General features: G+C 39.2%; 2 protein-coding genes across 3 annotated transcripts in view; one reads left to right on the plus strand and one right to left on the minus strand.

The window, feature by feature from the left end:
• NUP43 (nucleoporin 43) lies at positions 1-12,881 on the minus strand. 2 transcript variants are annotated; one of them, XM_083348850.1, is made up of 9 exons: positions 12,785-12,881; positions 9,086-9,421; positions 7,752-7,874; positions 7,106-7,183; positions 5,889-6,057; positions 4,562-4,697; positions 3,778-3,929; positions 1,889-2,011; positions 1-624 (listed from the first exon to the last, which is right to left on the minus strand). In XM_083348850.1, the coding sequence occupies exons 2-9, from the start codon at positions 9,203-9,205 to the stop codon at positions 410-412; spliced, it is 1,116 nt and encodes a 371-aa protein (XP_083204976.1). In that variant the 5' UTR covers positions 9,206-9,421; positions 12,785-12,881; the 3' UTR covers positions 1-409. The 2 variants fall into 2 exon arrangements, with proteins under 2 accessions (XP_083204976.1, XP_083204977.1); XM_083348851.1 differs by lacking the exon at positions 12,785-12,881 and adding an exon at positions 12,520-12,676.
• PCMT1 (protein-L-isoaspartate (D-aspartate) O-methyltransferase) overlaps positions 12,599-12,971 on the plus strand; it is a 24,482-nt gene continuing 24,109 nt past the window's right edge. The window contains exon 1 of the mRNA XM_083348852.1: positions 12,599-12,863. Within this exon, the coding sequence (XP_083204978.1) occupies positions 12,617-12,863 (247 nt within the window). The 5' untranslated portion in view covers positions 12,599-12,616. The remainder of the gene's footprint in view (positions 12,864-12,971) is intronic.

The raw sequence follows: 12,971 nt of genomic DNA on the forward strand, positions 1-12,971 counted from the left end.
TTCTCAACAGTTTATTCAAGTATCAATGAGAAATCTTTCAAATAAAAATTCAACCTTCAGCGTCACAAAAGATCACAAGGGAAATACTTCTACAAGCCAGTTTGTTAATATCTTAGTATGAGTACTAAAGAACTTGCAATTAATCTTTATTAGAGAATAGTTGAAATAATACTGAAAAAGACAGTGTAATTACAAATTACAATAATGCATAAATGGAAATTTTTAATGTAAATGTATTACAGAATTACAGAAATGTATTGTTAAAAAGCTTAATCTGTAACATGAATTATGTTCAGTTGTATTCCAAATTATGACCCTAGTTTATGATTCTAGAGAATGTTATTGATTACAATTTTTAGGAAAAAAAATTCTAAATTTACAGAATAACATTGTTTTGGGAAAAATAACGCTATACAAAGAGGTCCTTCTTAACATAAATAGATTCTGTGTCAGTTCCATACACAAGAAATGATCCTAACACATCTAAACTGTTTATTGATAAAGTTGAATTTGAACTTAAATTTGTAATCTCAATGCGATCTTTAGTAGGATCATTGTTTAACCACGCACTAATTATGGACTGATTAGCTGTAGAATGAGGTAGAAATGAAGTACTTCTTCCACCTAAAATAAAACACAGAAATAAATGTTATCTTCAAGTAAAAAAATGGGAATTATTTAAATGTAAGGTAAATGTATTGTTAAATATTGTTAAAATACTTGGCTTTGCTGTTTGTCAAAAAATAGTTTAGTTTTCTGCTCTAGAATAATTTCAATCACTTTCACTGCCTTTTCATTTCAAGTTAGGCTATTATTAAAACTATGTAGATATCTGGACTTGAAGGCTAAAATAGCACTAGCAATAGCACTTAGACATATATACCACCCCATAGTGCTTTACAGCACTCTCTGCGTGGTATATAATGTCAGCATATTGTTCCCAACAATATGGGTTCTCATTTTACCCACCTCAGAAGGATGGAAGGCTGAATCAACCTTGAAACCTATTAGAATCGAACTCCAGGCTGTGGGCAGAATTTGCTTGCAATACTGCATTTAACCACTGCACCACCAGGGCTCCTTGCAAAATGTGATTTGGCACAAGGTGTGCATATAGCATTTTAAAGCAGCCTCATCTTGATTTACACAATTATTATTATTATTTGGAAGAGACCTTGGAGATCATCTAGTCCAACCCCCTGCTCAGGCTGGAAACCCTATACCATTTCAGGCAAATGGCTGTCCAGTCTCTTCTTAAAAACTTCCAGTGTTGGAGCATTCACCACTTCTGGAGGCAGGTTGTTCCATTGGTTAATTGTTCTAACTGTCAGGAAGTTTCTCCTTAGTTCTAGGTTGCTTCTCTCCTTGACTAGTTTCCATCCATTGCTTCTTGTCCTGCTTTCAGGTGCTTTGGAGAATAGTTTGACTCCCTCTTCTTTGTGGCAGCCCGAGATATTGGAACACTGCTATCATGTCACCCCTCACCCTTCTCTTTGTTAAACTACACATACACAATTGGTGCACAATTGCAGGAAAAGATACAAAAGATGTTCGCAACAGATGCTGTTTCTGCACATTTCAAATTACATTTGCCCTTTGAATCTGAATCTCTCACATCTGTTCTAATTATTAATCCAAAAGCAATTATTTTAATATTTATGCCCATTTCCTCTATTCTCCACTTGCAGAAATCTGAAGTGTTGAATGTGGCCAGCATGGAAAAACACTGTACAGTACATGAAAGCATTTTACATTAGAAATACAAGAAATGTTAAAGTTAACTATAGAAATATTGTGCAACAACACCAGAAAAGTTGCTATTTCTATCCTAGTCTGCTAGTAGCATGAAATACTTATTTAGTCAATCAAAAGTTTGGATAAATCTTACCTGTATGAAGAAAAGATTTTCTTTCAGTCACATCAGAGGAAGCATCCCAATGCCACAAAGATCCATCTTCTGAACAAGTGAACAAATGATCAGGATTGGAAGGATGAAAGTGTACTTCCCATACTGTAAAAGTAAATACACGGCAAATATAATATGCAAAGATAGAACATTCTAAAAAAGTTACTTACATTTCAACCTCACGATAGCAAATGTTTAAAAATTAATTTTGTACAGAATGGCAAACTAGTAATACATGAAACACCCAAGAAATTATCAGTCAGTGCCTTCTATTAGCATATTCCTACATTCTATGTTAGCACAGGACATCTTGAAATTGTTTAATGCTTATCCTACAGGCCAGCAGTCCCCAACCTTTCTGGCGCAAGAGACCCCGGGGGGGGGGGGGGAGAAACAGTTTAAGACACAATCTAGATCCCGCATATGAGCAGATGAAGCTTTGCTTGCTTGCCCTCTGCTTGCATGGACCGGTTCCTAACAAGCTACAGAGCTACAGAACAAGCTATTCAACTGTGGCCCAGGAAGTTGGGGACCCCTGCTTTAGACTAAGAATAGTAATTACTTCCAGATGATATTGTTTGGTTTAGTCTTAGCAGATTATTAAATAAACCACATTTAGCTGGGTTAAAAAAATCATGATTCATGTCACTATGCCAACTAAATCAGCGCTTTTTTTTACAACCTTTCAATTCCAAGTAAGCCATCAAAGCACATTTGTGAACGTAGCCATAATCTGATTAAATCTGGAATCCCACTTTTTTTACTGACTTTTTCATCCAGTGGATTCTGCCCAGTATATACACTATTCACTTGGGCTTTCCTGGGAAAAGCTTAAGAAACAACAGAAACAGCATTGGTCACACTAATGGGGAGAGAGTAGCAAGTGGAATGGAGGTAGTGCATCCTTGCTCTCCTTAAACTCTTGGCAGCCTTCAGTACTATGGACCATAGTAAAAAGGATACCATGGTCCATGGTGAGCCCTGGCAAAACAGAATAGTTTTGGGTGCACGAAGCTTCAAGATCCAGGACTTCGACATATTCAGTTCAGGATAGGGGTCATACTACCCCAGACTGACCCTGTTTGCACCTTGGGGGTTCTCCTGGACTCATGACTCCTGTTCAAAGAGCAGATGGCAGTCGCAGCTAGGAGAGTCTTTGCACAACTTTGGGTTGTGCACCAGTTGTGGCCTTTCCTGGTTCAGGGGTCCCTGCACTCAGTCATTGAAGCCCTGGTCATCTAATTCTTGGACTATTGCAATGTGCTTCACATGGAGCTACCCTGAAGAGCATTTTGAAGCTTTAACTTGTGCAAAGTGCAACAGCGTGCGTAGTCTTTGGGGCCCCTAGAGTGACTCATGTTACACCACTGTTCTGTGAACTGCACTGGCTACCAGTTTGCTTCCAAGTGCAATTCAAGGTATGGGTTGTTACTTTTAAAGCCCTGCATGGCATGTCCAGATTACTTGAGGAAACATCTCATCCCAATGCCCCACCCATGTTAGCAGAGGAGGCATGCTGCGGGTCCCTTTGGTCAAGGATTTCTGGCTGATAAAAGAGTCCAGGAGAAGAGCTTTCTCTGCTATGGTGGTGGCTCTTTGGAACATCTTGCCCCCAGATCTATACTCACCCTGTTGATCTTCCGTAAGAGCATGAAAACCTGGCTCTGCCATTTGGCCTGGGCCCTAATGGACTAATAGTAGATCCCACCTCTCTGCCGCGTATCCTGCTCACACTCATCTTTTAATCATTATTGTGTGTGTGTGTGTGATTTTTTCCCCAAGCACTGTTGGTGTGTCAATATGATGAAAGATTGTTCCCCTAGTTGTTACTACTACTTTAGAATAGTTATCTTGTTTGCTTAGGTACTTACATTCTGCTTCATGAGCATTTAGTAAGGAAACTGGCATGCTGCCTTGTCTTACATCCCAAATACTCAACATTCCATCTTGACTACCTGTAGCAACAATATGTTGTTGATTGGGATGCCTATCGACACAATGTAGTGGTACTCTTTCCCCTGTCCTGCATAGGAAAAACATTTTAAGAAATCACAAAGTTTGTAGTCAAAACACTATTTGAAACTCTGGAAGTATCTACAAACTGTCATGCCATCAAAATTTCTGCTGAAAAGTTTCAGACTGCCACATTTTAGCAGGAATAAAACCAGGTTTTTGTTGTTCTGAGTTTTAGTGAAGTAAAATCCAGAAGGATCCCAGAGTAGTTTTAAACAGGCAAATTGGTCTGAACCACCCCTTGAGAGCTTTCAATCTGGCATATCTCCAGAGCCTGCAGATTTTCCCAGTGTTTTCCTCTGCGCTCGTCTCCTGGGCTGCCAGTGGCGTGGTCTGTACCCCTTTTCCTTATTGTGACAGCAAGGAAGAGGCTCGCAGTATATGCCTGATCTTACCAGTGCCTTCCTTTCTCTCCTTCACTTCCCCAAAGCCAAATCTGATGACCTAGTCTTTTTCTCACTCTGATGTAAACAAATCTTACCCAGATTAAAACAGTCCTATTTCATTTTGCATCTGGAAAACTCCAAAACATATATTTAGTTGGAATAGACTGCCTAATATCAGCTCTTCAGGCATTTTGCACATCCCTATCGTACAACTTTGGCTTCATCAAAGCTTTTTATATGAAAGCAAAATGCTTACATTGAAAATATTTGTGAAGGTTCATTTCCTTGCTGCCTGAAGTCCCATATTTTTAGCTGACCAATAGAATTGACTGTCAGAATCTCTGTTGTGCGAAGTTGGGTCACTGCTTGGAGTGTACTGCTGTCAGCATTATCTATGAGAAATTAAAATAAATATTCATACTTAACAATGCCTCTTTAAAAAAATTATCAAGATTTGGCGACACAGCCATATTACAGAATAAAATTGCTTAGCAAGTACAGCATTACATTGTCTCAAATTTGAGTACTATCTCCATCTCTCTTGCACCAACTATACATGTGAATTTTAATGCAACAAAGGATTCAGGTAGAAATCAACTGCCCTAAACTAAGAGCAAACCCTTTAAAGTGTACATTACACTGCACTCTTTCCAATAAATCACAATATTACAGTAATTGCTCAGTTGAGAAAACAATGCTACCTTCAAAATTTCTGCATACTGCAAATACTAGCTTTGCAATGCCAATAACAGCATTTCACAAAATTTTAAAGTATTGGTATATTCTTTCCATATAATCTACATAAATGCAATTATACAGTATTCTGCTGTATGAAGGTTGGAGATAAAATATTTTCTGTCCAATCAGAATACAAGACTGAAACAACAGAAAACTATTTTCCACAGGAAAAGAGATTTAGAATCTAGTGATCACTAGTACAGAATTATTTGAAATTTACGTGGAAGCAGCAGATCAGCTGAAGTTCTATTCATGGAAGCTGTTGCCATATAATTACTTGGAAATGTGCCACAGATCATTCCATTTAGTAAAATTCTCATGTATTTTAAGTGCTATGGCAATTGTTATCCCAATAAAATAACCCTTTGGTTTCTAAATTTATAAAGTGAAAATTGAATTCCTGCTAAAAGAGTAAGCAAGTAAACTGATACTTTCTCTATTCTAAGCCTTCTAGAAAAACGTGTAAGATACCTTATAGCAATATGTTGGCATATATTTCCGCCTTCATCATAAGAGCCTTGGTGGAGCAGCGGGCTAATGCCTCCTTAAGTAACACCAGCTGCCTGCAATTAGTGCAGGTTCGAGTCCCACCAGGCTCAAGGTTGACTCAGCCTTCCATCCTTCCGAGGTAGGTAAAATGAGGACCCAGATTGTTGGGGGCAATTAAGCTGACTTTGTAATAATGCCGCTTGGGGGTGTGTGAAAGCCCTAATAAGCAGGCATATACATAGAATGAAGGCTACTGCTAAGTTTGTAAGCCACCCTGAGTCTTCGGAGAAGGGCGGGATATAAATGGAATTAAAATAAATAAAATAAATAAAATAAAATTAGTCTTATCTTCCTACCTATAGTACGTACAGCTTCCTTACGGTCAGTGGTGAACATGTTTATCCTACCATCTTCTCCAATACTAAAAATTTCAGGGATATTGCAAATGATCCCAGTGCATGATGCACTTCCCCAGGAGTGATCATAATAATGTGCTTGTTCCCATTTCTGATTTATGGAAAGAGTCTAAAATATTAGAAAAAAAAACTATCCATTAATTGCACAAAATGTTCAATTACAAGGTTGCTTGAAGCAAAGTACTACTTCAGTCTAGACTTAAGCACGTTATATATTATATACAAATTAATAGAAAATAAAACTGCAATATTTGAAATTATAGAATCTAAGATTTATAAAAATATGTATATTATATGAAATATAATATGTATGGGACATTTATTGCCTTTTCACAACTACAATAATGATTTTCACTATGTAGTTCTCAATTATTCTGCTTGGGTTAATAGACATATGCAAAGCCAGAATTCTTTTTTTCTAGTAACTATTTCAGACTGTGTACTTAGACTCATTATTGTGAAAATATCTTGGCAACCTACTATTAGCAAAATAAGTGTTGCACAACTCAATTCTAGACATCTTGAAATCCCAAGGCTGTGGGCAAGACAAGGAACTAAACCCCCCCCACACACAAAAAGACTGTAATTACAATAAACTGTAACTCAATTTCTATCAGTGGTAGAAAATATGTCTATGTAGTCAACTCAAGAGCCTTACCTTTTTATATACAGTGGGACCAACTGCAAAAGTTTATATTCACCCTTGCTTTTTTAGAGTGATATTAAGATGGCCCAATTAAAAATTTTATATCTCTATATTATTCTTTCAGGATTCAGAACAACCTGGCTATGGATTTAAGTAAATAAATGTTGCATGCAGCAAATTTCAAAAACGGGAAAACTTCATTGTAGAAAAAAAATAGCTTCATGGAAGCATACGATACCAGACTACCCAATTTTTCTAGACAGAAATTCAGTTTTGCTTCCACAATGCTTCCAATGAACTAATGAACTGCAAAATAAATGAATATACAAAATAAAGCTGTGAAAGACAGAATTTCTTAACAGTTTTTGAACAATGTATTTCGCCAAAGAGGGCAAGGAGGAAAGATCTAGTTTCACAGTTCAGATAGTGGCTTATCTGATTTAAATTCAAGTTTTCTTGTGTAAGTAGCCTTTTTGCCATTTGTTTGATAATGAAAACAAATACCATTTACCTGATTATTTTGATGATGCCGGAAAATGGTCACACTCCCAGTAGATGAAGCAGCAACAATTCTCTCCTGATCCAAAAACTAAGGAGAGGAAATCTGTTAGCACAATAAATGATTTTATCTGTAGTGAAAAAAACATTTAGCTTGGTAATAAATGTTTGCATTTTTATGTGAGAGTGTATATATCACAATGCCAAAAAACAATTTGGAAATCTGCTTTCATATGGCTGCAACAGTAATATCTTGAAGCTTCTAAAGCAGGGGTGTCAAACTCAATTTCATTGAGGGCCGCATCAGCATTGCGGTTGCCCTCAGGGGGCCGGGTGGGTATGGCCAGGGTGGGCGTGGTCTACTGGGTGGGCGTGGCTACAATGCGTATGGCCTACTGGGTGGGCGTGGCCAGCTCTACATTGTTCGCATCAAGAGTGCCTATGGGGGCCTGGGCAGGAGTGGGACAGATCTGAGGGTCTCTGGCAGAAGGAGGGTCTCAGGGCCAGGGCCAAGGCAGTGGGGGCCGTTCCCTCACTGTTTCCAGGATGGCTTCGCGGGCCGCATGAAACCACTTCGCGGGCCGCATCTGGCCTCCGGGCCTTGTGTTTGACATGTCTGTTCTAAAGCTAAGATAATGCACGTCTTATACAATTTTTACCTGCATATCCATAACATCGCCACTATGTTGGATATCACAAAGCAAATGTGGTTCTCCATGATATTCACCATTTGGGACCAAGCCTGCAAAATCTCCAACAGACCAAACGGAAACCTTATTTTCCTGTAAAATTATAAGAAATATATATTCTTGTACAATGTTAATAAAACAATGTGTCTTCATCACTTATTAAATTACTATTTTGTACTTTATTAGATTTATATATCTTTTGTATAGGAGCTCAAAGTACCCTATTTTACTTCCTATTTTCTATTTTTCCCATAATGACAATCCAGGGAAGTAAGTTGGGCTGAGAGAAAGGAGAGCACCAAAGCCACCAGGTGAGTTTCTATGGCTGTGGATACTATCAGAAAATATCGGTAATAGCCACAATATCAACAACATCACTTATAACATCTGCTTCTATGTATAGACTATATGTCTAAAAGATGTTATGGAACAAATGTCAGATGTAGAACAAGTTATATCAGACAAGATAGACAGGATCTCCCCACTCTGAGTCCAATGCTTTCACTGCTATTCTACAGTGGCCTTGCTATTTTCTCATTTTCAAATAATCTAGAAAAGTACCTAAGATAATGATGCATACAAAGTACTATATCTTTTGTTGTATATTTAAATAAAGGATTACTGAGATGTTTTATGTTGCATACCCAGTCAATTAAGATGCTCTATAAAAATTTTCAGAAATATCTGTATCTCTGAAAATAGTTTTGTGCTATATTTCTAAAGTAAAGGCAGATATTAATTAGTATTCATTCGGCCTTCCGTTATCTCCAGTCTACCCCTATTTAAGTTTCAGTAAGATTGGAATAATTTAGTTCAGTTGACAATTTCTGAGGCAAAATTAAAAAGAATGCAATAGCATTTAAGCTTAACATTACTAAGCACTCTTAATCTTAGCCACGTGGTGCTTCACCAAAGCAAAACAAATGTTCACCAACGACAAAAACAGTACTGCACAAACTAATAGGGGTTAGTTTTAGGATTAAACTGAACGACTAGGGCAGGGATAGGCAACCTCAGCTCTTTTATGACTCATGGACTTCAACTCCCAGAATTCCCGAGCCAGCTATGCTGGCTCAGGAATTCTGGAAGTTGAAGTCCATGAGTCATAAAAGAGCCGAGGTTGCCTAGCCCTGGACTAGGGGGAAGTCACGACCATGGTTCAGGAATACTCCACATCGATAAAAAGCAAACGCACCACGTTTTCGCGATCATGACAGTTGGAGGGCACAGAAAAATGGTTATGGGGGGGGGAAGTCGAAAGACCCGAGGAAGGAGGAACGACGGTCAGGAGGCGTCCGAGTTACCTCATTGTCCCACGAGCCGGTGGCGAAAATCTCGGGAGCCTGCAAGGCAGTGGCAGATACGGGTCGCCAGCGGGTCTTACTGATTTTCTGCGATACATACTTGCCCACTACGTCCTCCATGTTCGGGGAGAAACCCTCATTCCCGCGCAGGAAGATCACTTCGCAGGCTTTTTCAAACCCACATTCTTGATTGGTTCACAAACGTCACGGGAGACGGCATCCGAAAGAGGACAAAAAGCGCTGTACCTGCGCCTAAAGAACAGCCATTTCTGTACGAATGAGGATTCCGATGCTATCGCGAGTAGGATGCGTCTCTCCTGGAATATCCAAGAGTATCTAACGGAGAGATTAAATATTTGTCTCAGCGCGATTTAGGAGGAGTGACATTCTGCACTACATCTCGCAATGTCGCTATGCACGAGTAACTTTGAAAAGATATAATATGGAAAAACCGACGTCATTAAGCTATAAGTTCTAAACTTAATTATTAAGGAGTAAGTCTTACTGAATGTACACGGTTTCGCATCTATATACAATATGCACAGTTCTGCATTGCGTTATTGGAGCCTGCAGTGAATACATTCAGTGGCTATCAATGTATTTTTCAATCTGGCAGAATAGAGACTACAGCAGTGGTCTTCAAACTTGGCCCTTTTATGAATTGTGGACTTCAACTCCCAGAATTCCTCAGCCGGGCACACTGGCTGAGGAATTCTGGGAGTTGAAGTCCACAAGTCATAAAAGGGCCAAGTTTGAAGACCCCTGGACTACAGCCTCCAGAATTTCTAAACAACAGGTTTAAATGGCTGGATGAGAATTTGGGGAATTGAAGTCTCATTACAGTGGTGTGCATCATAAGCGAACCGGTTTGAAGGAGGCAGACAACATGAGCCTCATTGAATTTAAATACACTTGTTGCTGAATCAAGCACATATGCTTCTGCTGATTAAACTATTTCAAGTTTTTCCCTAAAATTCCTTTTAAAAGACATCTCTCTTGAATCCAGCTCAATTCCTGGAGAATTCATGTACATATTCAAAAACTGTGCCAGGTTATTTTTGAAACAGTTCTGCTTTTCTCATTTAGGTTTCCAGTTTGTAGGAATGTACACCTGGCTGTCTTTTCCTGGTCTCAAAAAGACGAGCAGGGTTATACTTGCAGGGGAGCAATGCTGAATATTTAATAGGAAAATTTTAAAAATTCTCCAAAAGCAGCTATGACAATTTCCATATTGTTGCTAAGCAAATTACAAGGACACATCCATGAAATCATAGGAGCTGAGTTTAACTCGACAAACTTTTCTAAAGGTAGACAGTTTATAGAACAGTTCCACAATTCTGAAAGAGCATGAAGCATATTATGAAATTTAATGCTACAGCAGAATGAAGTAACACTGAAGACAAATGTCATACTTAATTCAATAAAATAACCAATAAGTTATTTGCATCCTTGAATAAGATTGCATTTAATTTATACAATTAGATTTTATGAATATTTTATTATGCTTCTCTCCCAAGGCAGAGGAATTTGTACTGCACTCTCACAACATTCCCTTGGAAGTAGATAAACCTGAGACATAATGACTGGCTTAACCATCTGGAGTGGGTTGGGAATTATATGACTTCCCATTTTATTTCTTCATATTGCCTGAGTGACAGTGGCTTTCCAATGTCTCAGATTGCACTTACTCAGCTCATTTAATCAGAGACACCAATATTAAATCTGTAAGCTTCAGAATACCAAGCATATACTCCATGACTGCTTCAAATTATTATTCAAAAATTAAGTTTATAAAATTACTCTCTACAATGCATTTTGTAAAACTCCAGCCTCTACATAAACCTAAGCTTTCAGTGTGAAGTCTGATTCTGTGGAGCAAAACTACTAAAATTCATATCATGGCAAACGCTTCTATTGGTTAACTGCAAGTCTATTTTGCTAATTGGTACTACTTTCAAAATATACACAGGATTGAAATATGAGAAAAAAGTTATAACTCCATTAAGAATAATACTGCATTACACGTTTATGAGTTATAGGTATTGTCTGATGAGATTAATGTCATTTAATTCCTATGGCATGGAAAACAATATCAGGTTTATGTTACTTGAATCTCATTAGAATATAAAACACATCCTGATGGAGTGACTTACACAGAAATTTTAAATATTTACAAATCAAAGATATAAGACTATTTAGAACTATTTAAAAACAAGTCATCCTCCAAAAAATGGGGCCTTCAAAATGTTATTAAATATAGCCTTGCTAATATGACTTTTAAAAAAGATACACAAATACTTGTATACAAAGATGTACAAAATAATGTTTGAAAATCTTAAAATGGCTTAATAAAGCATTTTGTCATTGTCCCTGTGCGCACAACTATACTGCTTACATTGAAGAACACCAATTAATGTGGCTCACATATTCCTGTGAAATGCCAAAATTGATAGCATGTCTTTTTGAGTAATCTAGATGTCCTCCATCAGTTCAACTTGATGATGTTATTGCAGATCATTCACTTCATTTTTGATCATAAAAATCAGCTCTTTCTGTTCACCATATTTATATTTATATTTTTTGGCCACAGTAACATAATCACCACCATAAAGAACCTGCTTTTAGTAGTGATTTTCAATGGAAGGGTCTTCTTTAGCAGTCAAAAATCCAGTCATGACACATTGCTTAAAACTGCTTGAGTACTTGTCATAGCCTTCCATTTCACAAACAGCAACCCAACATTTTCACAAAACTACTTCCCAACAACCAAAATAAAACAACACGTCAATACTTTTTATGGCAATTGACAACACTGGATTCATTGTTTTTCATTCAGTCCTTGTACTTTGTAAGTAGAGGTGAAATAAATACAACAGGCAGAAGAATGGGAAAAGTGATCATTCTGAGACAAAAATGCCCGGGTCAGCATTAATTTGAGAAGCAGCTATGATCCGGCCATGAGGTGTGAGTACAGTATTCCTTTGTATTAATGATTTACACCACCCATGTTCAGCTGACATGCATAATTACCTGGGTTTGCACACCTTCAGCCAGCCACCCACACAGGTCCACACAACACACTGAGCCAAGACTATGCGTAGTGTGAACTCAGCCCACTGCTATTTATGCAAAGCAGGTGCACTGCTTTAGTGCACACATAAGATGCATATGGCTGTTTGCATACCTGCAAGCAGCGTTTAATCCTAGGATCGGCCTATATTTCAAGTGTTTGAAAAGCATTTTTGCAAACTTGCAGCCCCACTCCAAGAACCTTCCCACTTCACATTCCGAGCTGCTATTCAGTTCTCTATATAAATTCAATCACATGTTTCCGTTTAGACATCTTCTTATCCCCCAACGACCCCACCCACCCACCCACCCACCCACCCCTCCTCCTCCTCCTCCTCCTCCTCCTCCTCCTCCTCAGTCAGCACCTCTAGCCTCTCCTTCCCTGAGTCGCCGTGTCCCCCTTTATTCGGTTAACTGCGCCTGCGCACACCGGTCGCGGTTGCCCGGCGGCGGCCGTTCAGAATGTCGAGGGCGCGGGGAGGCGGGGGAGCAGTCCCTCCCTCCGGCGGACGCGCAGCGACAGCCGCCGCTGCGGGAGGCGAGGAGGCGGCGCCTGTGTCGGCGCTAGAGGTTGTGTCCTTCCTGGGGAAACTCCTGTGCGCAGTCGCGGCACTGAAGGCGGCTCTCTACCTGCTCCGCAGAGTCTGTCGAACGATGGCCTGGAAGTCTGGAGGCACGAGCCACTCGGAGCTCATCCACAACCTCCGCAGTATGTGTGCGCGCCCGGCTCGGGGAAGAAAGAAAAGAGTGGGAGGAGGCAGAGGGAGGGGCCAGGGCGCGTGCTTCCCATTCTTGAAACCCGACGCAGGCACGCACC

Source organism: Vipera ursinii (genome assembly GCF_947247035.1).
Source record: "Vipera ursinii genome assembly, chromosome: 1".
In the NCBI taxonomy this organism is placed as follows: domain Eukaryota; kingdom Metazoa; phylum Chordata; class Lepidosauria; order Squamata; family Viperidae; genus Vipera; species Vipera ursinii.

Bases quoted from the DNA above. Each gene is read 5' to 3' on its own strand.
- NUP43 (XM_083348850.1), bottom strand. From the start codon at position 9,205: ATGGAGGACGTAGTGGGCAAGTATGTATCGCAGAAAATCAGTAAGACC. The intron at 7,875-9,085 runs GTAACTCGGACG...ATAATTTTACAG, and splicing joins CCGGCTCGTGGGACAATGAG to GAAAATAAGGTTTCCGTTTG. The intron at 6,058-7,105 runs GTAAATGGTATT...CTAATATTTTAG, and splicing joins GGCATCATCAAAATAATCAG to ACTCTTTCCATAAATCAGAA.